The sequence below is a fragment of the Drosophila hydei genome, unplaced genomic scaffold, assembly GCF_003285905.1.
Source record: "Drosophila hydei strain 15085-1641.00,03,60 unplaced genomic scaffold, DhydRS2 tig00008128-arrow-arrow-pilon, whole genome shotgun sequence".
Taxonomy (NCBI): Eukaryota; Metazoa; Arthropoda; class Insecta; order Diptera; family Drosophilidae; genus Drosophila; species Drosophila hydei.
In genome coordinates, this window is record NW_022045838.1 from 2,247,287 (window position 1) to 2,275,185 (window position 27,899).

Below are 27,899 nucleotides of genomic sequence, written 5' to 3' on the forward strand. Positions count from 1 at the left end.
AGGCGTAATAGAAGTTAGCGCGGGTAAACAATGAATTACGGAATCATGAAAGCAAATTGACTTTAATGCAAAAATCAAATATTTACACAGCGCGAGAAAAACTGAACGGCAATGCAATTGCAATGCTGAAGCCAAAAGGAACGGGTGGGAGGAGCAGACAGATATACAGACGCAGATAAAAGACAAACAAAATACAAACAAAGAGCACACACACACACACGCACACACACAAACAAATTGAGGTTATGTTAGACGTTGCTCTGGCCCTAAAAACTCGTTTCGGCACTTAAATGCCAATGCAAACAGACACACACACACACACACGTACGTACACATTGAGAGCTTGTCTGAGCTTAGATGAAAGTGGGCATCGGTGGTTGGGTGTGGGGGGAGCTTAGGGCTTGGTGGGGTCTGCGGCATATCCGGTTTTTGAGTGTACGTTATTAGCCCTGCGCTGCTGTGGCTGGCTGGCTGTCCGGCGTGCCTGCATTTTACGATTTCATTCATTTTTGTGGCTGCCATTTGACGCCGCAAAATATGCAACAAAATTTTATTTCCAGCTCTACACACTAGAGCCGAAATACAAATAAAAACTATTATCTAATGTGCTGCAAAGCGAATGGCCGGCATTCATTTTCACTCAGCAACTTTATGGAAATTTTTCAATTTCTCTAAGAATTTTCCAATTAGAAAACACGCAACGGTCATTACTCCAGCTGCCATTTGCCAACCGAAAATTCGAGGAAAAACAAGTGGAAAGTTCATAAAAAATGCATGATAGCTGGTGGATACATGAGCACAAATCTGAAAACCATAAAAGTGTCGCCCCAAAAACCCAAAGCGACAAAGCGACAAGCGACAATCGAGAAGCCAACAAGTGAAATTGAAACATTGCACGGATACAAATTGATGATGAAGTGTCCTCCGAGTCCTGTGGGACTTTTCTCCTTTTTTAGACTCTTTATGGCTCCACAGAGAGCATGGTGAATATGTGAATTGCTTTGTTTTGTGGTCAATGCGGCTCGATGGGCAGCTGTAGGGAGTTGGCCCTCTGGATGGCATGGCAAATTTATAGAAAGATAGATATATGAATTCCCAAAAGTTGATGGCAAAATTCATGGCAAATTTTAATTAAATAAAAATTTGATTGTTAATATTTTTCTTACTTTTTCACTATTTAAATCACAGTTGGAATTCAATCTTCATTGTAAAGTTCATGTTAACTGAAATTTAAATTGAATACTAAAAGACTTTGTACATATATTGAATTTAATTGTTTTTATATGTTCATTGTAAAGTTAATGTTAAATTTTAGTACTATTATTACTATTAATTAATTCATGTATCATTGCAAAAAGTTTCTGTATATAAAATATAAAAAATGCGTTTCTTATGTTCCTTGCAAAGTTCATGGCAACTGTCAGGAACAAAAATTTAAAATGAAAAATTATTTTAGAAATTCTGAAATATAAAAGATATAGCAGTTTATCCAGCTCATTGGTAACTGTATGACAAAATCTAAAAAAATATATAAATATATATATAGAGAGTCCTATCTCCAGTGTTCATGGCAAAGTTCATGTTAATAAATTTATATATAAGCCACAAATTGTCTTCATAATTGCAAAAGATATAAGATAAATAGTTCTTGCTCTCATATCCATATCCAGGAGTTAGAGCATTCCAGATTCGTCTTGCTGTGCTTCAAGTTCCCATCATCTTTTTGTGTTCCCGTTACATATTACTTTTTATTGCGATGCGAGGCGATGATTGACACCTCGTCTGGCAATAAATTTTTAATTTTCAAAGCGCTGTGATAGACTCTCACTGACTGCCATCCAGCCTGCCTGCCTGCCTGCCTGACTTTTACTGACTGACTAACTGAGGACACGCTCTCGATGCGAAGCTTGTTAAATTCAAATTAGAGCCTGGCTGCTTCATAGACTTGGCGCTGACAGCGAAGATAAATGACAGTGCGCTGTGCGATCGCAACAAATTAACCTTGTTAGGGGCTGCAGCCAGCAACAGTTACAAGTGTATGTAATTTTTTATCGTCTCTTGAGCAGACACGACTCCCCCCTTAAGAAGCTGCAGCTTGGCCCACTGACTGACTGACTTATGAATGGCGTGTGGCAGTGCTTCAAGTGGAAAGGAGGAGTCAAGTGGGCGGAGCTCTACACTACTCTGCTCAGCATCGATAAATCAGTTTGTATATCAAATTGAATTCACGAGCGTGCACTTGACACCAGCACACGCACATTTATCAGCCGCCTTCACATGGAGCTGGGCCCACCCTTGGCTTTGGGCCGTCCGACTGCAGCTGAAGTTTCTGCAAGCAGAAAACAACAAAATCTTTGACTTTAACTGGCGTATGAAAAGCAAAGCCACAAAATTTTAATTTCAGCTAAGAGCGAAGGCAACAAAAAATATCAGCGCTTTTGCATTATAAATTATTCATTACATTGGGCGCGGCCACGCCCACTGGCAGCAGCCACCGCTGCTGACGGCTGCTCGTTTGCACCTAATTTGATTTTTAGTTGTGTTGAATGGCTGCAACGCAAAGACCTCACTCAACGCTTCTATCTCCCTTCCTCTCTCCATCCCTATTTCACTGGTTGCGAGCCAGCTCTGGCTGCGTTGCGGTTTAGCCCGTGGCAATCTTTTTTGTTGCTACTGCCACACACCACACACAGCGAACGGCAACAAAAACATGTGAAGCGGGAGTATTGGCCGCGCCTTGGTTCTTGCCCTCTTGCCATCTTTTGGCTTTCATTCATTTGGAGTCCGTCGAAAAAATGTCTGTTATGTGGCTGGCAGAATTCTGCAGTAATTAATGGCAACTGTTTGATTAAAAAATTCCATAGACTGGAGACGTTCATACGAACCGCACCGAAGCGAGCCAAACTAAGCGAAACCGAAGCAAACACCACAGCAAATCTATGCAAATTCCAGAAATCGCTTTAACCTGGCGCAGAAGCTTGACATTTGTGTTTTATTTCCTTTTCTTTTTGGTATTTATACATATGTTTAGAGGCTGCTACCTGACCTCGAGTTTATTTTGTGCACTTCAAAATATTCAATTACATTTTCCAAATACTTCACAAATAACTGTAAATCAAATTTGAATATTTTATATATTTTTTACAACACAATTTCAATTTTCGACAAACCTGCAGAGGTATCGAAGAAAAATTGACTAGAATTGGATACAACTCAAGCGAGAAAACTCGGTCAAATGATGTCCTTCCAGAACTTTGGCTCCTCGAATTCCTAATCTTGTCTACGAATTTGTAACATTTGAGAAATTGAAGAATATCGTGTAAATACTGCTCACACGATATTGTCATATAAAACTCACAACAATTTGTTATATTTGTGTTAGCTGAACTATAAACGGCTAAATTAAGTTGGCTAATCAAGTGCAAAGTCTTGCTTTCAGTTCTGTACTTCAGTCATCCAAACAGTAAATTCTACAAAATTTAAAGTTGTGCAAAATTTGTTGATTTCAATTTTTAACTTGAGTTAGAATTTGGGTCAAAGAATTTTAATTGAATGTGAATTTGCTTTGATTACATCTGAACTATATTACAGCCGATTATTACACACTATGCAGAGAGCCCAGGAGAGACAGCCAAACGTTGTGCCCGTTCCGCAGGAAAGGAACTGGAAATTGATTAGCTTTCGCGGGATTGTGCTCATAGGCTTTGTCATATGCTTGGTTAGTAAGCGTCGATCGACATATATATATATATAAATTTATATATAAATATAAATATAAATTTATATATAAATTTATATATTAATTTATATATTAATTTATATATCTTCTCGCTTTTCTTTTATTTATTTTCATGCAAAGAGCTGCGTTGTCAATGATACCGTGTACTACGCTTCGATAGTGAACTACTATTTGAATACGCCAGGCTGTGATTTTTTAAAATTTGAAATTGTCTCGCTTGTGGGGTGCCTTATACTGATTTGCATTTTATTATTGGGATTTGGCTTGGTGCTCTATCAGAACTTAAAGCCACTGCGCATTGTAAGTCATTTAGGTCTCATTATTGTACCAACTGCAGCATGATATCCTTTTGCAGTACCTGACCGTCCTAGCGGTAAGCAGCTTTCTGGATTTAATGGTAACCCTGGTGCTGACACAGAGCTATCCGCTCGTGCATGACATCCACAAGTTGTGGGAGAATGGACAGAGCCTCAGTAAGTACGAAACTACGGTAAGTCGCAAATCTTTCATGTCAACTTTGCTTGCCGCTTCAAGCTCTCTTCTGTAGTACAAGTGCTGTGGCGCCCTGGGTCCCGATGATTATCTGCTCACATTTGGTGAATTGCCAGCCAGTTGCTTCGCCAATGATAATCGATCGGCTGCTTCTCTGAATTCCGCAGGGTGTCTTAATAAAAGTATCACTGAGAGACAACTATTGCAAATCGAGCTGATTACGCCGTTAATTCTGGTAAGTCTGCATAGCATTCGAAACGATTGATGTGTCTATCGTATATCGATAACAGTTAGTGCTCATCATATTTTTGGTTGGCTTCTATGTCTACCTGAAGCGGAAGAAGGTGGCAAAGCGCAACTGTCGAACTCTGTGGAAGGAGAAAATCTTTTTCTAGTGGCAAATTGAATTTGCATTTGGAAGACAAATTGGATGGCATTGAAATTGGGAATTGGATGGGAATTTCAGTGGGAATTGGTATTGGCAGCGACTTACACTTCTCATATTTCACCAGCTGCAATCAATAACGATAAACACTCGAGTGTCTGGCTGGCTGAGTCCTTGTCAGCCAATGTCCGAGCGTCCGTTCTGTTCGCTCTGCATATGCATGAGCCAATAAAGAAATCAACAAAGGCGAATCCAAAACTATTGCAAATAGCCAAACAACAGCAGCCTGGACAGCACACCAAATACTCGGAAACAATATGCAAAAGCGAAGTGCAGCCATGCGACTGAGCACATATTCAAGGACAATCGGATGGCTTGGACTAGGATGCTCAACAAGAGCTCTTACATATTTTATCTATGTGCTATGTGCTATGTGCGCATATATATATTTTACTGTTGTCAACATTAAATGGAAAACAATTTTCATGCCCGTCGAAATGCATAAAATATGCCCAGCAGAACGGCCAACTTTATGGCTAAATAGTTTGCTGTAGCCCAAGCAGTTAATACTATTTTTTTTCTCTGCTGCTCGACGATTTGGCCAAACTTTTCCGCCACAGACCTCCATAACCATAACAATAACAATAACAACACTTTGGTCAAGCTGCTGAGCTGCCGATGGGTCCCATCGCAAAGTTTATGGCTGCAAAGGCTAGCTAAACTGGGGGCTAACTGAAAAACCAAAAGGGGTCATGTGGCTCATTAAACTTTGGCCAACAATTTTTTGTGCGCCTTCCGCACCGCCGCTGCCACCAAGTGCAAAGACAAACAAAAAGTTTTGCACTAAATATTTTGCGACCCTGTGAAAAAAGAATGAAGATATATTTATATAGAGTGAGAGCGATGCATGCGGAAGAACCTGGGCGTGAGGCATAAAATTATGGCACACATACGCCCCATTAAATGTTGAACTCATGTGAAGGGCAGCGTTTTGGGGAGGAGGTGCAGAATGAGGCGGCAGCTGCGGACAAGGGGAATGCAGAGGGAGAGACGGGATAAGAGAGACATAGGGTAACGAGCTGCAGAGTGAGAGAGGTTAGAGACAAGGGGAGAGGCTGATAGTGTGACAGAAAGGAAGAGAGACAAAGAGCGAGAGGGATAGAGAATTGAGAGATAAGGAGAAAGATTAAATTTATATAAAGATAGATACAGATACAGATACAGATAGAGAGGAAGTGATATAGAAAGAGATATAGAGAATTCAGAGATACAGATAGAGAGAGAGAGAGAGAATATCAATTGACATGAAGAGAGAGAGGTAGACACAGGTAAAGAGATCTATACATAGAGAGAGAGAAAGCGAGAGATATACAGAGATATAGAGAGAATGTAAAAGAAATATACAGATATGGAGATTGAGAGAGAGAAGGAGAGAGAGGTACGGAGAGTCAGAAAGAAAGAGACGTCTCAGGGTAGCAAACGAGGTAGAGATAGAGAGATAAAGCCAGAACGAGAGGCAGATAGAATGTAAGAAAAATATGAAGAGTGCGTGAGAGGGAAAGGGCGGTTAAAAGAGAGCGACTGAGAAAACAAGATTGATGGAAAGCGAAACGGAATGAGGATGTGAATATATATATAAATATATATATACATAAATATGTGAAAGAGCTCGATAGAGAAACAGATATATGCATTAGCGCTAAAGTGGAGCAGCTTATCAAGCCACGCAACAAGCTTGGCCAACGTCTTGTTGAAGTGTTGGCAAGTTAGTGTCATGACATAGCATTGTCAACTGCTAATGTTGCGTGTATTATGTGCCATTAACTGTGCCAGGCAGTTGGGCAAAAGCAATGCAAGCAGTTAAAATTTGTACAATTTTAAAAAATAATAAAAACAATTGCCAAAGTTTTTTCTTGCAACTAAATTTTAATTCGAGTGATCAACAACAGTTTCAACAAGTGCTGAGCGCGAAGGCTCAACCTAATAGCCCCAGTGGGAGCCAAAGCCATCGAAGCTAACGTGAGCAACGTTAATTGCAGGCGAATACTTCACATAGGCCGTGGGCGCAGCGAGTGGTGCGGCATAGCTCTTGGCATAAACTGGAGCTGGAGCAGCATACGAGACAGTCTTGGCCAGCACGGGAGCAGGCGCTGAGTAGGTGACAGCGGGAGCAGCATACGAGACAGTCTTGGCCAGTACGGGAGCTGGAGCAGCATAGGTGATAGCAGGAGCTGGAGCAGCAGCATAGACAGTCTTAGGCGTGTAGACATTGTTGGTGGTGCGGGAGTCCACTTTGCTGACGCTGGAGTAGGGTGTGACCACGTTCTTGGAGTAGGTGGAGACGGTGCCACCAAACGAGCGCACCACATTTTGCTGGGTGGTGCCGACGGCGTCGTAATGTGGCTGGGCCAGCTTGGTCAGCACGGGAGCAGCTGCCACATAGCTGGCTGGAGCCAGGAGGCCAGCGTTGGCCGCACCGAGCAGAGCGCAGATGGAGAGAAGGACGTACTGGAATGCCATGACTGAGGAGGTTGTTGTTTAATTGCAACTGGAGCTGTTACTGATGCCTAACTGGACCAACGCCGCAGCTTAAATAGCCGACAAAAAGTACTTAGCAAATATTATGTTGGCCAAATTTCACGGTCGCAATGGCCTTAACATTTGCGACAGAGCGACTTAGGCCTAGGCGAAGAAACTGGTTCAATGGGTCGGCAAATGACGGGCCAAAAGCAGTTCGCCGGAGTTCGAAAAGTGAATTATTTTGAATACTATCAGCAGCTCATAAATTTCCCAGAGAACAACAGAGCGCAAAAAACTTTTATTGCGTTCGCGCGTATTTTTCCATTAAATTGAGTTCAACTCAAGCAGCAAATATGCCCCGCCCCCATTCAAGGACTCTTCAGCTTGTGTCAACTTTTTTCTGTGGGGATGTTTTTTTTGTTCTTTTTTTTTTGCGTTGTTTTTTTTTTACTTTTCGTTGTTGTTTATGATTTTTGTACTTTCGTGCAAGTTTTTGTGCTGCTCCTGTGGCGCACGGGGCGCATGATGAATATTTATTGAAATTACCAAAGTTGGCGCCTGTCCCCCAAATTGAATTGTGTTGCCAACTTGGGATGACTGCCACGCCCTATTTCTTTTGCTGCCTGCGTTTTATATACTCTAATTTTTTCTTTGCCAAATTGTTATTAATTTTACACGTGTGCCGTCGAGTCGTTCGCTCTGCAAACGTAATTACGACGTTTAATTTATGGTCACAAATTGGCTTTCAAATAATTGCCAAATACTCAACGGACAGACAGACAGATAGAGAGACAGGCAGACAGGCAGACAGGCAATCCGGCTCAACAGCACAGCAATTTCGCATCTCTCATTGTGGGCCGGCTCAATTACCAAACATTCGTCGTTTTGGCACGCGTCAGCTGCGTATAAAAGCCGCAACATTTTGGCCAAATCAGCAACAGTCGCAGCCCAGTCAGTCAGCTAGCAACAGTTTTCAGTTCCATTCACAATGGCTTTCCGTTACGTCATCTCCCTCTGCGCTCTGGTGGCCTATGCCAATGCCGGTCTGCTGGCCAGCCATGTGGCCGTGGCTAATCCTGCCGTGGATGCTGTTGCCTCCACGCAGCATAATGTGGTGCGCTCCTTTGACGGCACCGTCTCCAGCTATTCAAAGGCTATCGATACGCCCTACTCCAGCGTGCGCAAGACAGACACTCGCGTCCAGAATAATGTGTACACTCCGGCCATTGCCAAGACCACCTATGCAGCTCCTCTGTACACTCAGGCTACGCCTGTTGTGCACAAGGCTGTGTATGCCGCTCCAGCTCCAGTTGTTGCCAAGGCTGTGTATGCCGCTCCAGCTCCAGTTGTTGCCAAGGCTGTCTATGCTGCTCCAGCTCCAGTGCTGGCCAAGACTGTCTCGTATGCTGCTCCAGCTCCCGTGCTGGCCAAGACTGTCTCGTATGCTGCTCCAGCTCCCGTTCTGGCCAAGACTGTTTACTCTGCACCCGTGATTGCCAAGAGCTATGCCGCACCAGCTGTCGCCTATGCCACACCACTGGCCACCACCAATGTGAACCATGGACCAGCTGCCACCACCTATACCCACAATGCCCCCGCCCTGGGCGTCTCCAGCTACGGCAGCTCGCAGACCGTGCACTACTCGCCCGCCGAGAGCGTCTCCCACATGAGCTTCGATGGCTTCGGCACTCACTGGGGCTTCTAGAGACCAGCTAGCGCTAGTTGCTGAAACTTCTTCTTGTTAATGTTGATTATTTCGATAATAATAAAAACGCATATTCGTTAAACCTTGCCAAAGCTTCCGTTTCGAGGTTGGGCCACAAATCATCAGCGGTGCTAAGCAAAGTGAAGCCTAACAAGCAGTAAACGTGCAATTGTTCAATGAATTATATCAGAGCAGCTGAAAACAATTGGAGCTGCCGCTGGAGTCGAAGCTGGAAGCCGGTTTCTGCGACGTCATCTCGTTTTCATTGGTGGCCTTCGCGTGCTCGCTAAGCCGCTTTCCGCTGAGCTCGTGGCGGGGGCGTGTTTACGCCCTGCAAATTATTATATGCCATTAATTGGATTTAACAGTTTCTTTTTTTCGCACACCTCCAGCACTTAAGCGTTACGAGCTGCCTGCCCTCTGGCTGCCTACCGATTGATCTATGAAATGGACATCGACATCGAAATCGAAATCAAAATCAAAATCCGTCTCATTGCCATTCAATTTACCCGAACAAACAATAGACCCAGAGACAATTGTGACCCGGTTAGTTGTGCTTTTTGCACTTGCTATAATTATTGTCTGTTAATTATCGACTGTTTCAGCCCATATAACATAACATATAGCAATCAGAGTTTCATTTGCTTTCTGGGTCATTCAGCAAACATATATCATAAGAGCGGGCATGTTTTGTTAGACTCAAGACATTATAAGGGTTAATGCACTGTGATCTTGAAGTTGTTTGGGAATAGCAGACAAGGCTGAGAAAGATTTTAAATCTATATTTACTCTATATACATATGAGCAGACAATGCCTTATATCTTCAAAAGAGTTAGATATCTCGAATTCAGCAGAGAAGTCTATGCCTTGAACTTCACTTTGTATGGCCAGTTCTCTACTTCCTTTAATTTTTAAATATAGATAAACATGAGTTAATATAGAAAAATATATTTAAAATTTTTAAAATTATTTTTATATATTTGAGAATATTTTTTACAAGCCAATCAACTTTTTAGGCCATAGCGAATTATGTCTTATAGCTAAAAATTCATGTGAAACAGTTTATCTCTATGAAATTGTATCATTTTCAGAGCAAGCTAAGTTTAATTTCAACTTTCATTACGATACTTGCTTTGAAAATTAATTGGATTTAATATTTAAATTACAGAAAATTGAAATTCGAGGCCTGAAAGCGAATGCAAATTCCATTCCATCAACACAAGCAGCTCTGGCGCAGCTAATTTATAAAAGAGCTTGGTCATACTCTCAGGTGTATGGATGACACTCATAGCTAACTCGTACTCTTACGATTGCCATTCGACATGCGTATGGCCAATCATCTAATTGAAAGCTGATTAAAAAGTGATTGTAAAACACTTTATTTTGGATTTGGAGCAGGCGTCAGGCCCAGGCCGAGATGACATTGATTTCTGGCAATTCCCAGGCTAATGCCAGCATAAACAATCAAATTAAATGAAGATGTGCGTTAAAAACCAGGCAAAGGGGCAACACTCAAACACGTTTTTCTTACGAAATTAGCTGCAGTTGTGATTGCGCATACGCCATGTGGGCCAGCAGAATGCATACTCCTGTCTGTCTATCTGTCTGCCTGTCTGTCTGTCTGCCTTGACAATTAGTCAATAATTTATTTCAATTTCATTTGGCATACCAAGCACACACACGCACAGAGAGAGAGAGAGAGTGGAAAGAGAACTGGCCTAAGTGCAGTTTAATTACATTTGCATTTTGGCTTTGGCTTGTGCTTGGGCTTGTCGCTTTTGGTTTTTGCACAAACTGCTTGCGCATGCAGCTGAGCACAAACAATTGTTGCAATCCAATTTACGTAAGCGAATTTTCATCATTTAAATAACAGAGCATTATGCTTTATTGTGCTTACACGATACAGAGAAAGCGAGGGGCCAGAGACGTGGATAAAAAGTGCATTTCTCACTCGCAGGCACATTCACATTCCCAGCCTGTTGTCTGGTGTCTGTGCAGCTATGTCCTGCTATAATTAAATTATGAAAGGACATAAGACGCATAATAAGTCATAAATCAAATTTACCTATCCCACGGGCATCCCCACAGCAGCCAGACAGCAAGGTTTTGCTGTCAGACACCCTCACATTGTATTGGTGACCTCAGCTCGACTCAACTCAACTCTTGGGCCGTAATTTGATGGACATTATGACGACTCTGTCTCGGCAAACAATTAGACAATTGATGCATCTGTGGCTATTTGGCCAATGCCATCTGTGCTATTTGTATCGGACATGGCGCAAAACGTGAAAAGGGCCGAACCCCGAAATGCCTCCAAAGCTGAGCCAGACAGCTGTGACTGCATTTTATGTAGTCCCCGTCATGGCCAGACGCTCCACTTTCGAGTGTCCAATTCAAAAGTTTGTGCAACAGCAAATGTTAGCTGTGCATGCCAGACCACTGCCATAATTCCAGTGTTGCCGAGCTGCTGCTGTTTTTGCTGTTCAACATTGAACGGGCTGAATGTATTTCTTTTGATATCTGCTCAAAATGTAATTGAGCATTGAGATTTGACTGACAAATAATCGAGGTATTTAAAATATGTATAAGAAAAATTTAAAAAATATTTTGTCAATTGTTTTTAGTGGAAAATTCTGATTCTCTTCTGTATATATTAGAATTAAATTTAAATTAATTTAGTTTAATTAAAACAAAATTCTAGAAAATTAAATATTTAAATGTATTTTATATAATTTTAATTTTTTGGTTAGTTTAAATTGGTAATTTTGAGTGTAATGGCTTAGTCTAAGTATATCAAGAATAGAAGAAGTAACTGATTCCAGAAGCTAACGTATCTAAATGATGGATGAGCATCCAGCAGCCAAAGAGTCCTAACTTACAGAGCGTCGTTCCATGAATATTAAATTTGAATTGAATTTTATGAACTAGAATGATTATATGACATATTTATAATAAAAATATTAAATCTACGTAATGAATAATATTATATATAATATTCTAAATTTATATATATTATATATTATATATATATATATAACGAAAGAAATTCTTTGTGAATTTGCTTTCAGTAACTCAACGGAATCCCTCAAACTGCCACAGTCTAGGCAAATTTGGAGGATGTTGCCAGACGAACTGAAGCAGAAATAGAAAAGAAATGAGAACCCAAGCAGCTCAGACAATTCAGCATCGCGATATGTCATCGTCCCAGACAAAGGACAAGCTGAAAACTGTGAGCTTGGTTTTTCTAAGAAACCAACCCTCCCGCTGCTTAGTACCACCTTGTCGAGCTCTACTAACTGATACGGATCATCACTTGGCCCGCGGCAATGCTGGCCCCTTGCTGTAGATTAAAATTTAATTTTTAATTTAAAGACTGTTTGCATTTTATTTGTGTCTTGTTGTGGCATAAATAAATGAGCAAAGACGCAGCCATGGCCTTAAAGCACGGACCGCCCGTTGATTTATCATTAGTCTATGCAAATTCAATGCTCACCTTTTTGGCCTTTATCGGCCACAGCCAGAGACAGAGCCAGAGCCACAGCCACAGCCACAGCCACGTGCAATGTCAATGTCAAGCGATTAACATTCAATTAGCTTTTTAGCTTCATCAATGATTTTATCGCCAGCCATTAGATGCGGCTGGTTTGGGGCAGCTCCTGTTGCTGTGTAAATTGTGGCAAATTATCATTAGCTTTTGTTGTTGTTGTTGTTGCTGCTGTGTGTGTGACAACATCTTTACATCTTCAAAAGGTTTTTATGACATCAACAGCTGTCGTTGACAGATTATTGTGGCGATTATTTTGGCAAAGGGACAACCAACAAGGAGAAGCAAGCTGGCAAGGACAGCCACTGACTGCGACTCTATGCCGTATGCCGTATGCCGTATGCCCTGTAGGGGTTGTTTCGAAGGAGTCGATACTGTCTTCTGGCTTCGCTTTGTGCGTTCAACTGGAAGTTGTCAACAATGTTCTCATTGTTGTTGCTGTTGTTGCGCATGTTGGATGTTGGACATCTTGTGGGCTGGCTGTTGTAGCTAACTAATGTTTCACTTGAAATAGTTGTCATTTATGTTTATAGTTTTTTCTAATCCAAACGTTGTTACCTAATATTTATACATATTTAGAATCTGCAATGTGCAGAGTTAAATCGTCACGATGTGTTAAAATCGCTACTGAAGTCTCTCTGGGCATCCTTTTGGTGAGTCTTTGTGCAGTAGCTTATCCCTCATATACCCTTTTCTATATCTATATATATATATCGATATGTGAAGCAAATTTGTATTGCCGAAGTGGGTGTGAATATTGCCTATATCATCAGTCATACTGCGGCAGTGCCATTTATGATCCTTTCGATCACAGCTGCAACTGTGTTCGTCATCGTCATATTGTCCCTTGGAATTTATATCTTATGTGCGCAAAAAGCATTTAAACTGTTCATAGTTAAGTTGAAAACAAGTTTTCCAAAATATATTAAGCTGAAAGGCTTTGCATGCATATATGTATTAATTATTAATTAGCAATACAAATTAATGAGCTTAAAGCTCACTTACAAAAAAGCTTGCACTTAAACTAAAAATATAGAAAGCTTTTAGTATGATATTTGTTTGCTAAGCTTTACTTGTTGCTTGCATTTGACCTTAATATATATAAAGAGCTTAAAGCTCTTAGCTTATTGTATTAATTGTATAAGTATTTATTGTAGAGTAACGAGCTTCATCTTAAAATTAAATTCTGCGTAAGCTTTTGGCACTTTAAAAATATAAGCTTTAAGCTTACTTAAGATTAAGTTCAAAATCAATCTAAAATATAATTTACGCACGAACATTTTAGTTAGCGGCCTGTTTGACGGTCTACCTCGTGTTTAAGGCAATTATTTGGATAATTTTTCAAGAGCGCGCAGCTAAATCGAAATTGGGTCGTTTATCCGATATATTTTTTTTCGTGTCGTGCTTATGTTGTGTGAGTGAATTGAAGAAAAAGAAAAACCGTGAGAGAGCGATGTTTATGATTGCATTAATTTATGTTCTGTATAGCTTGTCTCGATGGTATTAGTCTTCGTACTGATCGTAAAGGTCGAACGAGTCTGAAAGTTGTCTGTCGCTTTTAAAGAACATTTAGTTGGAGTTTGGCTTACAGAACATGTGTTTCTTACAGTTACTTGTACTGCAAATCAATGCGGTCGTATTATGTTTGGTAGTTATGGTAAGCTACGATTTTGCAATCGCATAAAAGACAGTAAATGCAATTCTTTTCAGATATGTACTACTTGTAACCTTTTCCACTGCATACAATTGGTAAGCGAGTTCGACGGTGCTGCGAAAGGCATACTGGTCGTCTCTATAATACTGGATAGTATTCTTTTTGCTACAACTGGCTTGGGCATTTATGGAGGCATTTTTTACAAAAAATGGCCGCTCAAGCTTGTAAGTTCAGATCACTCTAGGTACTGCATAAGTTGACCACGTTTACTCCATCTCCGCTAGTGTATATTCACATTTATAGCCTTCTTTATAAGTAAGATATTAATTGCGGACCAAGCCGTTGTCTTTGATACTAAATTCTATTCAAACTTTCTGAGTCCCTGGTATTACTTGCAAGCAGCACTTTCGGTAAGTGGATGTGGCTACCAAGACACTCGATGCTTGTGGCTTATATTTTGGATGTTTCTTTCAGGCTTTCAGCTTGATTTTTGTATTTACTCTATACCTGAAACTGGGCGAAAAGTGGGAGCTCAGGTAATACAACGGCAAATAAAATTTTTGATAATGATTTTTAAAAAATTTAATTGGTTTGACCTTATGAATTGTGGTCTAATGGATATTTGGTATCTAAAAGGTCTTATTTATAAAAAGCTTCCACGAGCTTTTAAAGTTTGTTGTTCAAAGCTTCTCAATTTTTAAAACTTATATTTAGTAGCAATCAAAGTAGCCTGTTTCAAATTTTCTTTTACAGGAAAAGAAAACAAAGGAACTGGTTTTCACATTTTGAGTATGAAGAAAATTAATTGTAAAAATGTGTTTACTTCAATTCGAAGCACTCAGATATACAACTTTAATTGTAATCATCATTTTTGCAGTAAGTTCTAATATGAGTGAACAATATATATATACTCAGCTAGCTTTTTGCTGTTTAGATTTTTAATATTCTGGACGGAAGCGTGGCCATCGTAACCCTGTGCAATGGCCAGCAAAATATTAGAACAGCTTTAATCGTATCGATTGTAATGAATACTTTAATTAATATACCACTTGTCACTGGAATTAATGGAACGTATCGCAATAATACCTTAAAACTGAAGCGGGTGAGTCTCAAGTATTTGCGACCTATTTGACTATTTGAAATTTATTCCAGTTCATAGTCGCAATGATGATGTATTTTTTCGTCAAAATATTATTACGCAAATTTGTAGATCCATTGGAAACATCTAATAATGAACTGAGTATTCAGATATGGTATGAACTGTGTATTATCTTTTCCGTAAGTATAAACTGCTCTGATCTCGAAAGGCTTTTGGGCTATTTAATTTTCTCCTCTTTTTTAGGGACTTTGTTTTGTGCTCGCTATTCCCCTCTGGGTGAAGGTATCGGAGAAATGCAATTTATCCGAAATTCAAGTTTAGACTAATAAAAAGAAGAAAAAAATAAAAATATATATATGTTTATATATATATCTTTGTATATATATATGTATATAAATATTTTTAATAAATTCTTAAAATTATTTTATTGGTTTTATTTTTTGTGCATCTGAAGGATAATCAAATAATAATCAAAAGTATATCTGTCCATTCGTGTGTTCCGTCATCCATCCATCCGCAACCTAGGACCAAAGTCTGTACGAAGAAGCAGAAACTAAGCAGAGCTCAGGGTATCAGCTAGTCGGACACTTACGACGCTCATTTGTTTCTAGTTTCTTTTTTCTAGGGAGGACCATTTCGATTCGTTTCATAGGCCATGTTAGTTGAAGCTGGAAGCGCATCTTTGACTGTGAGGGCACATTGATGTGGAAACAGTATTTAATTTACTTTTATTTGGCTAGCTACCAGCTTAACAGCTTTATTTGCAGAATTGTCTTGGTCTTTAGATTAGACATTAGAGATAGCCACTATCTGTGGCCTATCGAATTACATGCGAAATTATGGACACAACACGCCCGCAGGATAACAGCAGCCACAGCAGCAGCAGCAGCCAATAAAGATGACGATGACAAGATAAACGAAAGTTTGTGGCAAAGCGGCAAATGGGGCAAGGCAGCGCGATGGGGGCAGGCAAGGCGAAATTGTCGCTGACTGTCTGCTTTAAATGAAATTTAACGATGCACACAAATAATGGCACTTTGCATTTTAAAGCACTTTAACGACGCGACGGGGCGGGGCGGTTCGGTCGAGGCGGTCAGAAGTCAAGCGCAGCGGATGCGACATTGACATTCAATTGGTTAGCAGCAAAAGCACAGGACGATGATGTCCTTGCAGCAATGCTGCGAACTCTGAACTCTGATGCTCATTATACGCATTTCCATTTGACACTTTTATTGGCCCAGCTGTCCAGGAGCTGATATTTCACACTTGGCTCGCTGGCAGAGGGCGAAAATTAAATGCGTAATGCGCGGGCAACATTTATGCGGGTCATTTTATAGCCAGAAACGGTAGCGGACGTGGATGCGGATGCGGATGCGGTTACGGATATCAACCGATAAGGCCATTAAAATATATATATCTGGCCATAAACTGAGGCAAAGCGCCAAGCACCAAGCGCCCGAAGCACTCAGCCAATTACGTAAATAAAAAGAAATATGTTTGCGCCCAGCGTCTACTTATGTGGCAAACGTGTCAAAGTGCTGAAACCGAAATGCAACAGCTTTTTTCGAGCAGTGTATGCACTCAGTGAGTGCCTCATTAGGCGTGTGAAGCCGCCGCCACCCTCCCTCGAGGTGTCGCGCGTGGAAAACGGGCCACACTTTAACCAAATTTAATGGGCATTTCAAATGATATATATATATAGAGCTTAGATTGTACGGGCTTTATACAAATCGCTTAATTAAAGCTCTGCGCCGTGGGCGATTTTCATCAGCAGCAGCAGCAGCAGCAGCTGGCCTCGAAAAAACAGCATGTTGTCGCTGTCCTTGGCAGCGTCCAGGCGCATATCCTGCGGCTGATTAAAATCTATTAGAGTCAAAGCAGATGTAAGACACTGTCGGCAGGGGGAGAAGCAGAGAGCGCAGTCTCTTGGCCAATGACTCAGGCATGTAAATGTCGACGCAATTGAAGTGCATGCGGCGGAAACTTCCAACTGACTATAACTTAGACGAACGCAGAGTCTGACTAGATTCTTATTGGACTTGAGCAAGCAAGAAACATGAAAGTTTTATTAGTGATAGAATTATTTGCGAAGGTTTTCTATATTATAGCTGTTTAAGAACATAAAAATATCCTCATAAACCGAAAGCTAAAATAACTGAATAATTTTAAATTAAATGCATTCGCCTTTATATTTAACTATGCTAAAATTCAGTTAGTTAGAGTATCCAGCTTCTGCCTGTTGTTAAGCGTCCTTTGTCTTCGCCACTGCCAAAAGTCGCACACAAAAAGTTTTAGCGCAAAGTTTTTAACGGAAATTGTGCAGCTGTTTTGTGTGTGCGACGACAAGGCTGTGACAGTGGGGCGTGTGGCATGTGGCATGTGGCATGCGGCAGGCCCTGCACTTGTTGGCTGCCCAAACATATACATAGACTCTACACATAGATATATTATGCCACTGCAGACAGCAAGTGTCTTAGAAATTTCTTGAAATTTTAATTCAATGGCTACATTTACATATGTAAGCACACCTATCAGGTGTGAGTGCATCCATCTATGCCCATAAGTAGCTATCGTTATCGAGCGTGTGCCAACATGTGCCGGCACTCAATATGAATTTTCATGATTAAAGCGCGTGTCGGTCGCCGCTGGCTTTTTATCGCTCGAAGACAGCGCCATTCCGGGAATGGAATGTGAAATGTCGCCGGTTCGATGAGAACGCTTTTTCTTATAAATTATCGTATGGTAACAAATGTGTCCACACAGCCATTGGCACGCATGCATAATAAAGTGATTTTAAAGGGCACTTTTCCTCCTCTTCACGGCTGCGTAAAATTTCCATTTGTGTGTTGGTTGGGCTTGGCGGGGAGGAAGGGTCCAGAGACGGCACTCAACTTTATTGGAAACGAAAGTTAAGGGAGCGATTCGGTCTGGAGTGCACACATGTGCTCTAATGTTAACTTGGCTTTAACAATTCATTAAAATTTCATATAACTGCTGCACTGCCAAGAGTAATCCACTTTGTTATTAACTGTTATTTACAAATGTGCGTCTGGTGTCAAGGAAAGCAAACAGAACACAATACAGCAGAAATATATATTAAATGCAGCGCAAAAGCGCCAAGTCATAAACTGCTCATCAGTCTTGCTGCTGGGCCGGGGCAGGCGGAGCATCCCTTTCTTTTAGCTGTAATTATGCGCGTCGCAAAAAGTTTACTATCACAACTCATTCCGTGCTGGCTGGCGTCTCATCCGCGATGCACGTTGTCATTGTCTCGACGCGCAGGAAGTGCCAAAGCGCTGCAGGGTGCAAGCCGAGTCCTTGATAGTCCTCGCTGGCCATAGTCCTTGGCGCCTTTTGACGCTGATAATGCAATTTCCGCTGCGCGTAATTTACTGTTATGCAATGTTTCATTTTATTTCTGCCCTCCGACTTTGCCACAATCATTTTTTGTTTTCTTTTAAAGCGCCCGCGAGCGTCAATGCTAGTTGTTGGCTATTTATCTACATAAAGTTAATTGAAAACATTCAAATGCCAGAATCTGCTCTCTCCTGGCTCTCTGGCTCTGCGATGCTGCGTGATGTGTCAACATCTTTCGCTAGCCATATAATCCGGCTGGCCTCGCCATGCCATGTCCACTTTTATGTCCTTCTCATTCGTAGTCTTTATTACAAATTGGTTTTCTGCACTCGCTCGCATGTTTCGTGCGCAATTTGCAGCCCTGCCAAATGAATATGGAAGCCACAACAACAAAAAGAAGAAACCACTCGACAAATGAAAGGAAAAAAAAAGCGACAACCTGGTAAATTGCAGCCGTGGGTTACCCACGTGGTAAATCCGGAAACCAAACCAAAAAAGACAAAAAAACACCCCAGCCAAATATAACTCCGTGCATTGTCGAGAAACGTGTTCACTTTGCACGTTAACGAACTGAAATCGAAAGTTTTGGTTGCGGTCAACATGGAGCATTGTCATAGCCTCTAGCCGTCTGTCTCCTCTGTCCCTTTGTGCTGTGCACAGTTGTGCGATGTCAGATTGAATGGTTTATGTGCGACACCTTTGACCGGTCGGGTCGAGTTGCTGCCCATATAAATTAAATCCAACTGCACGCTTTAAGCCACATGCAAAAGAATTTCTGTGATATCTGCGCAGAAATGTTGCTCATGCAAAGACTCTGCCAACAAACTTATTTTCATAGGCAGAATCTATCACAAATTTCATCTGCTACTCACAGATTTGCAATTAAAAACTAAAATATATCAAATATTCTTAAAGTTCAAGCATTTCTTATTAATACGATGCTCATTTTGTGTTTGCTTCGCTTGTAGATAAAAGTAGAATGTTTCGGTTCAGCTGCAATTTCCTACCCCAATTTTTGTGCTTTTATATTATTTGGCCAGCAGAAGTCACGTGGCATTCATAATTCTTAAAACGACGCCATCTGAAATTATGTAGCAATGCTAAGTGCACCCAAACAGCGACAGCTGCCCCAGCGTAACTCAGTCGCCCTGCCTCCCTGCCTCCCTGCCTCACCTCCTCCATTAACTTAGGGATTGTACGTGACCAGCATTTGTCGCGCTGCAAAGTATGCTATGATTTTTTGGACTCTCTCGAACAATGGGGAATTGATTTCGTAGCCGAAGCTGATTATGGAATTAAAACATATTTTTACAGTGCCGCACAACTTAAAACTTTAAGTGGCAAAGGTTGTTGCCGTACGTGACAAGTTGCAGCAAGCCGAGTTTAATACACACACACACTCAGACGGCACGTGTGTGTGAAAAAGAAATGAATAAGTGAGCGAAAACTACAAAGAAGTTAACTACAAAAAAGCGCACTGTGAAAGAGACTTTGGGTTACAAAGGCAGTACGAGGGGCCCACATAAGATACGTATAAAAACGCAGATAAATAACATTGAATGCGAAAATGCACAGAAAGAAGATAGAGAAGCAAAGAAAAATAAACAATACGCCTTTTGAAATGCTAAACGTGCCACACACGCACTCGCACACCCTGTCACAGCCAAAGGCATGCCTCACACACTCACACTTCGGAAGGACGCGCACAGGACTCGTGTATTTTTATTAGCTCTGCTTGCCCCACTGCTGCCGTCGCTTTATCTTGTTACCAAAAAAGAAAAAAAGTAAGGAAAAGAAAAGGAAAGAAAAACATTTATCTTGTCGTATTTATTTGGTAGCGCATTAATTTCATCTCATGTTTGAAATGGGAATTGACTTATTTGCATTCTCTTTAATTTGTTCGCCCATCGATGAGGGTTTCCGGCGCAGCTGCTGCAGCTGTCAAAATTGTGATTGATGTCAAAAAGAAGGCTTTACCAAAATTATGAGATTTGTATCTAGAAATAAAATCTGAAAAAAATCTATAGAGTTTGATTGATTAATGATAAAAATCCGCAAAAATTTGAGACAAGTTTCATAAACTGCCTTTAAAGAAAACTCAGACCCTAACACTGCTCTCCACTTCAGTTGCTCAATTGAATGCCAAAGCGAAAATCTCATAAAATCGGAAGCTTCATAACTCATTGTTGACCAACAAAATTCATATGCTGCCTGCATAGGCTCGACTTAGCCAAATATGAGAGAGGAACATTAACATGGCAATTGCAAATGAAGTTATTCGTGGCAACTGGTTGCCAGTTCACAACATATAAAAGCAGGCAAATGCATTTTTCATAAGGCAGGCAGCGATAGATTGCGCACAGTACAGTGAGTATCGACTAAGTGGGGAGTGAGTCGACCGGGCGGCCGACCGTGTCGGTCGGACATACCTGCAGCCAGCTATCGACAGGGGCCGGCAGCAAACGGCGCTGACAATGGCCAAAAGCGAACAATGTCAACTGAAATTGCGATTGCGTTAAAACTCTATAAATACCAAAGTAACATGCAACAACAACAGAGACGGGGGGAGCGAGAACCAGTGGGGTGGAGAGCGAGGCAGAGCAGTGGCAAGGACATGCTGATATGGCAACAACACAATCTAATCCGGTTATTGCATTTTAAATGCAATACAAGCTTTCATTTTGTTAGCCCCACGGCAAACGGCAAACGACAAACGACAAGCGACAGGCGACAGGCGACGCGTTGCACGCCTCTGGCCAGGCAACAATTTAACTTAGTCCATGTGATACTTATTTTGGTTTGGCTATTATGGCCCGAAGACATTAGATGAAAATGAAAACTTAACTAGCGTTAAATATGACTAAATATAAGAACTTTAATGTGCTTATCGAATAAGTTGTAAATGAAATAGTTGAGGCTATGAATTGATTAAATATGGAATGTCAGAGCTGCTCTAAAAAGATAAGCCTAAATATGTTAAAGCACATTGAAGCGCAAAGCTGATTAACTAAAAGATATTTAATGTGTGCTTAGCTGTGATTAAGTTAATTGATGGACGTCATTAAATCAAAAGCTTTTGTTCGAAAATGCCTATTCATTTTGATGTATAATGGTAAATAACTAAAAACATTAAATGCAAGTGAAAACTGACTTTTGGATGAATATTTGTAAAAGTCGTTCAACAAAGCACATTAAAGCGCACATATAACTAACTTACAGCTGTATTAAATAGATATTACCATATATATATATATATATATATATATATATATATATATATACAACATTAAAGGTCAAATATATCTTTATCAAGAAAAGGTAAAGCACATTAAAGCTCAAATGCAGCTATGTTATAAAGCTTAAAGCTATTTACATTAAAGCTCTCTCACATTTTTAAGTTCTTCAAGTTAAATACATTTATATACACATCTAATTGAATGTTATTTATCAACTTTAGCGAAGCCAAGCACATAAAAGCTCACTTAAACTTAAAAGCTCCACACACTACTTTGCTGTAACTGCAAAATAGCAGATGCTTGGCTTCTAATTATACAAAATTAGAGATGGCTAGAGGTAAATGCAGATAAGACACATACACACACACTCATACACACTCACATGTGCACACACAACAAGTGTGTGTAGTGTCTTATGCTAATACGCTTATCTGCAGCTTGCAAATGGCAACAGGCAGCAGCCAAGTAGTCGAGCAGCTGAGCAGGCTAACCGCAAGCCAACTCTTTTTTCCAAAATGTAATGCAATTTCACAGCATATTAAACAGCTGGGCGTCTGTGCCGCAGCACTGAGTTCACCTAGTTGCCAGCAAGTGCAACAGTTGTTGTCGCTGCCACCGCAAAGCGCTAACAAATTGCAAGCAAAGTTTGCCGACTGAAGCTACGCAAAGCCAAGGCGCCAACCAGCTGCCGACCTCAACAAAAAATAAGGTGAAAAGCCAATCATAAGTGAGTGCCTGACTGAGTGTGAATGAGATAGTAAGCGAGTGCCACTGAGTGCGTGGGTGGATGGCCTGTTGGCTACTCATGAACTGCTAGAATCAGGCTAATCAATTGCTCGTACTTGGCGCACAAATCAAATTGCAAACTTGCCAGCCCATGCCTTTCTCTTAATGCTCAGTCAACTTGAGAGCTAAGAGGGTATATTAGCTTCAATGTTATGTATAGCTGCTTCTATCAACTGCAGTCTAAACTTTATATAGATCTCAGTTTTCTATTGACTACAATCAAACTCTCAGTATCGTCTCCTTATGCAGCAAAGAAATTTCTCGTATTTCTGGGTATCTCTGAGTCATGCGCTTCCATCTGGAGTGCAACTTGTTTTTATTCGCGTTAGCACAAAAGTTTCCTATAAGTTCAACTTTTGCTCAATTTGATTTTTCAACAAAGTGCGCTGGCAAAAGCAAAAGCAAAAGCAAAGAAAAAACGTAGCGAACTCTAAACTTTTTACCTGCGTTTTGCGTTTGTGTTCTTATGCCTGTCGTTAAACAAACTTATCCAATAAAAGTTTGTCAACATTGATTTAAAGCTGAGACGAACGCATATATCAAACAAAAAACAGGGATTGGCCCACACTCTGAGATGTCAGCTCGATTTTTTTAATCTTCGGATCATGCTGAATATCTCAGGCATGTCAAAAGACTTGAATGCTGTAAGTCAATCGATTTAATAAGTTATTCACAATTTATTAATTGATACTAAGGAGTAGCAGCGGACAGGATGTGGTAGTAGCAGTTAGAAGAGAGTTGAGACATGGCACAAAAGTAAAAAGAGGAGTAGAAGTCTAATCCTAGTCGGAGTATAAATGCAAGCAGCAATTGAAAAGGAAGAGAAAGAAGAGTAGAAGTAATTGTAGGTGTAAGATTAGGAGCAAACGCAGGAGCTACTAGCGTACTTGTATTAGCTGTAGTTGGATATGTAAGTTGAAGTAAGTATAGTAGTAAAAGCAGGAGTAGGAACAGGATTATAAGACGGGATGGTAGCGCAGGTAGTAAAAGTAGTAGCACTAGGAAGAGAAGCTGTTGACAGTGTAGAAGTAGTAATTGTAGTAGTAGTAGTAAGTAGTTGTTTTAGTAGAAGTAGTATGAGTTAAAAGTAGTAGAAGTAGTAGTAAATAGTAGGCGTAGTAGATGAAGCACGTAGTAGAAAGTAAGTAGTAGAACTAGTAATAAGAAGTAGTAGAAGAGAATAGCAGTAGAAGTAGTAGTAGTAAGTAACAGTAGTAGTAGTAGTAGTAGTAGTAGTAGTAGAAAGTATTAGTAGTAGTAGTAGTAGAAAGTAATAGTAGTAGTAGTAGTAGAAAGTAATAGTAGTAGTAGTAGTAGTAGTAGTAGTAATAGTAGTAGTAGTAGTAAGTAATAGTAGTAGTAGTAGTAGTAGTAGTAGTAGTAGTAATAGTAGTAGTAGTAGTAAGTAATAGTAGTAGTAGTAGTAGTTTGAGAAAGTAATAGTAGTAGTAATAGTAGTAGAAAGTAATAGTAGTAGTAGTAGTAGTAGTAGTAGTAGTAGTAGTAATAGTAGTAGTAGTAGTAGTAGTAGTAAGTAATAGTAGTAGTAGTAGTAGTAGTAATAGTAGTAGTAGTAGTAGTAGTAAGTAATAGTAGTAGTAGTAGTAGTAGTAGTAGTAGTAGTAAGTAATAGTAGTAGTAGTAGTAATAGTAGTAGTAGTAAGTAATAGTAGTAGAAGTAGTAGTAGTAAGTAATAGTAGTATTAGAATATAAAGTAAAAGTAGTAGTAGCAGAGAAATAAAAATAGTAGTAGAAGATGCAGAAGTATTAGTGAAACCTACAAAGAACTACAACTCAATTACATATATTATTTTTTTATTTCAAGCGTGGATGGCAACTCTGACTATTATTCACATAAAGATACCAGTTATTATACACTTTAAGCCCGCTTTCGTTGTGGCCAGGACAACAAAAAGTGTTAAGCATAGCGCATAAGCCGAACTAAACCAGGCAGCCGAAGCTGGCCAATGGACAAAAGTTGGCCATGTTGTTGTTGTGCTGTGAAAGAAATGCATTTACAGCAATGCTGAAAGTTGGTGTCGTGTTGCTGCTGCTGTTGCTGCAGCTTCTTGATGCACATCTACTTAATACTTTAATAGTTGCAAAACTTTGCCCAGCTCCTTTTCGCTTAAGTAGCTGTTACTTTGCTTGTTGAACCGTTTGTTTGTTTCTTTCTTTGCCTCTATCTCTATCTGTGTGTGTGGGTATGTGTGTGTTAGCGCCTTTAGGTAGTGCTTAAAATAACTGTAAAACTGCCAACATAAATCTAGCCACAACATCTTTTATGTTCGCACTAGCAAGAAGTTAATGTTAATGCCATTTGGCTCGCCCAACAGCACGTGAGCTGCTGCCCTAGCTTTAACTTGAGATTAAAAAGTTCAGATATATATATATATGTATATATTTATATATATATAGAGGCAGCAAATTGACGTTATATCTTTTGCATATTGAATGAAAAGTAAAATTGTGTTTGGCATATTAAGCGAAAAATCATTTGAAAAACGAAAGCAAATCTCCACTTAAGTTGACTCTAAAAAAAATTTCCGTGCCCCCTCGTCTGTTTGGGGCAGGTCGAAAAGTGATTTTTCTTGTTGGACTTTCGGCTTAGCGAGGCAGCAAATTTACTCTAGCGACGTCTGCGATTTGTATAATAAGTTGAAAGTTGACGGCGGAACACGGAAATCCAGTCTCGATTGATCGGATATATACTTAAATAAAGCGCACAATTGTTGCCATTGTTGTAGTGGCAATGTTGCAGGAAGCTCGCACAAGTTATTCGTAAAAGCTTAAAGTTTTTTTTTGTATAAATAATTGTATATTTGTCAGCTCCCTTTAACAAAATATAGCTGTCAATGGCAGCTTTGCCGTTTTTCTTATGCCATTTAATACTGTTGACATTTAATTATTATGGCCAAATACTCGCACGATAAATATAATATTTTTTAAATAAATATTTAACGCGCATTGAGCTGTAATTCAAGCTTAACATTTTTGTCGCTGTCGACTAAAGGCAAACCGCAATATTTTACCAAATGCCAAATGCTACACTCGAATTTTCGCTCACATGAGTATGGGATATTTGAAAAGTTTTTTCTGCAATTAAAAAACAATTAAAAATTATAAAAAATTAAAATTTAATTAAAAAGACAAAAAAAAAATATAAGTATATACAATTTAAAAAAAGAATTGAAACTCTCGCAGTCGGTAGGATTCGAACCTACGCTCCCAGAGGGAATCTGATTTCTAGTCAGACGCCTTAACCGCTCGGCCACGACTGCCATGTAAAATTAGCCAATATATTTTTAATATATACTAAATGCAATAACAATATGAAATAAACCAATTTTATATATAGATAACCAAATATATAAATAATTAAAATAAATATTTCTTAGCTGCTGATAAATTTCAATCAGCTCTAAAAATAAGATAAGCAGCAAAAGTATTTATATACTTGTCTACTTATACATATATATGTATATATAGTTGAATTCTGTACTCTGGTGGAACACCTCGTTTCTGTGTATTCATATCTATAAATAATATTAATGTGCCAGCTAGGCAGGCAAATAGCAAAAGTGTCCATCGCTGCTAATGAGCCAAACGCAATGCAAATTGATAGCACTTTTTGTGGCGACACGCCCATCGCCGCACGAGCGTTGGCCGCCCACGCGACTAATTGGGTCGGGGGTTGCCTGGCTTAAGGGATTAGCATCATTATGCGCAGTTTATTTGTTTACTGCATACAAACATACATACATATATATGTATTTATATATTTATGCAAAATGTAATTTCATGTAATTGTTTTTAATTTCAATGCATTTATAATTTAGCGCTGGCAACGCGCGTGGCGGCTCTTGAGTGTCATGAAGAGCTCATTTACTTTGTGCCACATAAATTAACAAACGGCCGCAGGTTAGGAGTGTCGAGTGTCCAAGCACTTCAAAGCGAACGGCGAACTACGCGGCGTATGCGCAATGCGTTAATGAGGCGCGTTTTACTTTTTTTTTGTGTGTATGTGTGTGTTTTTTGGCCAGCAGCTCCCTGCTGTAATTATGCAAATTTTTTAATGGGTGTGAAAATTGTATTTGAGCGCAACACGTGCCCGAGTCGGGGCAACGCTGTTAGCCACCTGTCTGAGCCATCATTGACTGTGGCTAATTCCATTTAGCTGATGCTTCCCACCCCAGTTACAGCTGCTGCTGCCGCCGCCTGCTTCATTCGCTTAAATCCGGCTCATGTGCGAGCCAGTTAACTGACGGCTGCTTGTTACGGCATTTGCTCTTTAGATTTATACGGATTTTGTCAAACAAAACATGAATCTGCACTTTTATGTATGCGAACTGTTGAAAGCCGATTTCATGAAAGCCAAAGCAGCGCCAGTTCTGTTGGCCTATTCAAGTGGTCCAAAAGCTTTAAGGGTAAGCACTTTTTTGAATAGTAGAACGTATGTGAATACAGTAGTTGGAAAAAGTGCTGGAAGATAGTGATAGAAAGAGAGAGGGAGGGAGAGAGGGAGAGACAGAGATGTGGATCGAGCAACAAAGAGCAAAAAGTTAAATGTACTTCATTTATATGTAAAAAAATGTTTAAAAAAGTATAAAAATTATTAATAAATAAATAAATTAATCAATACAATTTTAAATAAACAATACAATTTATATAAAATATATATACAATTATTAGTCAAGCCTTAAGATATTTCTTTTCCATAAACTTTAACTTTAAACACATTTTTATAAACTAAATTGATCTGACACTTTATAAGCATTGAAGTCAATTATTTACTTTATATACTATATAAACATGAAAAACTCAAGAATGTTCTATAAATTCCTGTAATTAATACATTTAATTGTAAGGACTAATGAAACATATCAAGCATACGCCATATGTGCCGTACTAGCTCTAGCCTTCAAATCAAATTTATAAAGCGGATTGGGCAAAATGAAATGCTTAAAGTGTCAATTTGCATAAAAATCAATTGGCTATAGTTGCAACTGTCTTTTCAATGAATACAAATGCCACACACACACACGCACAACAATGGCATTGCCTGTTAAAATGCAAATGCAGATTTTTAAGCCTTGCGCCAGCTTTTCGCAAACAGATTGTAAACAAATAAATGCCACGAGCAGAAATATACTGATACACACAGCGACACACCCCCACGCGCATACACACACGCACACTCATACGCATATTGAGTGGTCAGCGCTGTGGCAATTTGCAGTTGAATTCAGAACGTTGGCTGGAGGCCATTGGCACAGTGCCTGCAAAATGTAGCTTTACATATTTTTTAATATTTATACATACATGTGTGTGTGCGTGTATTTATGTAACGCTTGCATATGCATAGTATACTTTTACTCCG

At 39.8% G+C, this 27,899-nt stretch overlaps 4 protein-coding genes and 1 non-coding gene across 12 annotated transcripts; 3 read left to right on the forward strand and 2 right to left on the reverse strand.

Moving 5' to 3' along the window:
* Nucleotides 1-3,140: 3,140 nt before the first annotated feature.
* LOC111593203 (protein late bloomer) lies at nucleotides 3,141-5,171 on the forward strand. Of its 5 annotated transcripts, XM_030225266.1 has the most exons (6): nucleotides 3,141-3,319; nucleotides 3,592-3,718; nucleotides 3,860-4,039; nucleotides 4,095-4,229; nucleotides 4,287-4,466; nucleotides 4,522-5,171. In XM_030225266.1, exons 2-6 carry the CDS (start codon nucleotides 3,608-3,610, stop codon nucleotides 4,624-4,626), a joined length of 711 nt encoding a protein of 236 aa, XP_030081126.1. In that variant the 5' UTR covers nucleotides 3,141-3,319; nucleotides 3,592-3,607; the 3' UTR covers nucleotides 4,627-5,171. The 5 variants fall into 5 exon arrangements, with proteins under 5 accessions (XP_030081126.1, XP_023161606.2, XP_023161607.2 ...); XM_023305838.2 differs by lacking the exon at nucleotides 3,141-3,319 and having other exon boundaries at nucleotides 3,339-3,718; nucleotides 4,567-5,171; XM_023305835.2 differs by lacking the exon at nucleotides 3,141-3,319 and having other exon boundaries at nucleotides 3,340-3,718.
* Nucleotides 5,172-6,596: 1,425 nt separating this feature from the next.
* LOC111593221 (cuticle protein LPCP-23) lies at nucleotides 6,597-7,136 on the reverse strand. The gene has a single exon (XM_023305872.2). The coding sequence runs from the start codon at nucleotides 7,134-7,136 to the stop codon at nucleotides 6,597-6,599; it is 540 nt and encodes a 179-aa protein (XP_023161640.2).
* A 988-nt stretch (nucleotides 7,137-8,124) lies between these two features.
* LOC111593218 (cuticle protein 76) lies at nucleotides 8,125-8,841 on the forward strand. The gene has a single exon (XM_023305869.2). The coding sequence runs from the start codon at nucleotides 8,125-8,127 to the stop codon at nucleotides 8,839-8,841; it is 717 nt and encodes a 238-aa protein (XP_023161637.2).
* A 4,083-nt stretch (nucleotides 8,842-12,924) lies between these two features.
* LOC111593209 lies at nucleotides 12,925-15,472 on the forward strand. 4 transcript variants are annotated; one of them, XR_002751025.2, is made up of 11 exons: nucleotides 12,925-13,039; nucleotides 13,113-13,280; nucleotides 13,672-13,800; nucleotides 13,875-14,043; nucleotides 14,097-14,264; nucleotides 14,325-14,450; nucleotides 14,515-14,576; nucleotides 14,794-14,916; nucleotides 14,975-15,142; nucleotides 15,193-15,318; nucleotides 15,383-15,472. XR_002751025.2 is itself a non-coding variant. In XM_023305854.2 (6 exons), the coding sequence occupies exons 3-6, from the start codon at nucleotides 14,854-14,856 to the stop codon at nucleotides 15,458-15,460; spliced, it is 435 nt and encodes a 144-aa protein (XP_023161622.2). In that variant the 5' UTR covers nucleotides 14,344-14,450; nucleotides 14,515-14,576; nucleotides 14,794-14,853; the 3' UTR covers nucleotides 15,461-15,472. The 4 variants fall into 4 exon arrangements, 1 of the variants encoding a protein (XP_023161622.2); XR_002751027.2 differs by having other exon boundaries at nucleotides 15,200-15,318; XR_002751028.2 differs by having other exon boundaries at nucleotides 15,251-15,318.
* Nucleotides 15,473-25,718: 10,246 nt separating this feature from the next.
* Trnas-aga lies at nucleotides 25,719-25,800 on the reverse strand. The gene has a single exon. It is a non-coding gene; the product is annotated as a tRNA-Ser (tRNA).
* Nucleotides 25,801-27,899: the final 2,099 nt, after the last annotated feature.

Bases quoted from the DNA above. Each gene is read 5' to 3' on its own strand.
- LOC111593221 (XM_023305872.2), bottom strand. From the start codon at position 7,136: ATGGCATTCCAGTACGTCCTTCTCTCCATCTGCGCTCTGCTCGGTGCG.
- LOC111593218 (XM_023305869.2), top strand. From the start codon at position 8,125: ATGGCTTTCCGTTACGTCATCTCCCTCTGCGCTCTGGTGGCCTATGCC.
- LOC111593203 (XM_030225266.1), top strand. From the start codon at position 3,608: ATGCAGAGAGCCCAGGAGAGACAGCCAAACGTTGTGCCCGTTCCGCAG. The intron at 3,719-3,859 runs GTTAGTAAGCGT...TTTCATGCAAAG, and splicing joins TAGGCTTTGTCATATGCTTG to AGCTGCGTTGTCAATGATAC. The intron at 4,467-4,521 runs GTAAGTCTGCAT...TATCGATAACAG, and splicing joins TGATTACGCCGTTAATTCTG to TTAGTGCTCATCATATTTTT.
- LOC111593209 (XM_023305854.2), top strand. From the start codon at position 14,854: ATGTGTTTACTTCAATTCGAAGCACTCAGATATACAACTTTAATTGTA. The intron at 15,143-15,192 runs GTGAGTCTCAAG...AATTTATTCCAG, and splicing joins ATACCTTAAAACTGAAGCGG to TTCATAGTCGCAATGATGAT. The intron at 15,319-15,382 runs GTAAGTATAAAC...CCTCTTTTTTAG, and splicing joins AACTGTGTATTATCTTTTCC to GGACTTTGTTTTGTGCTCGC.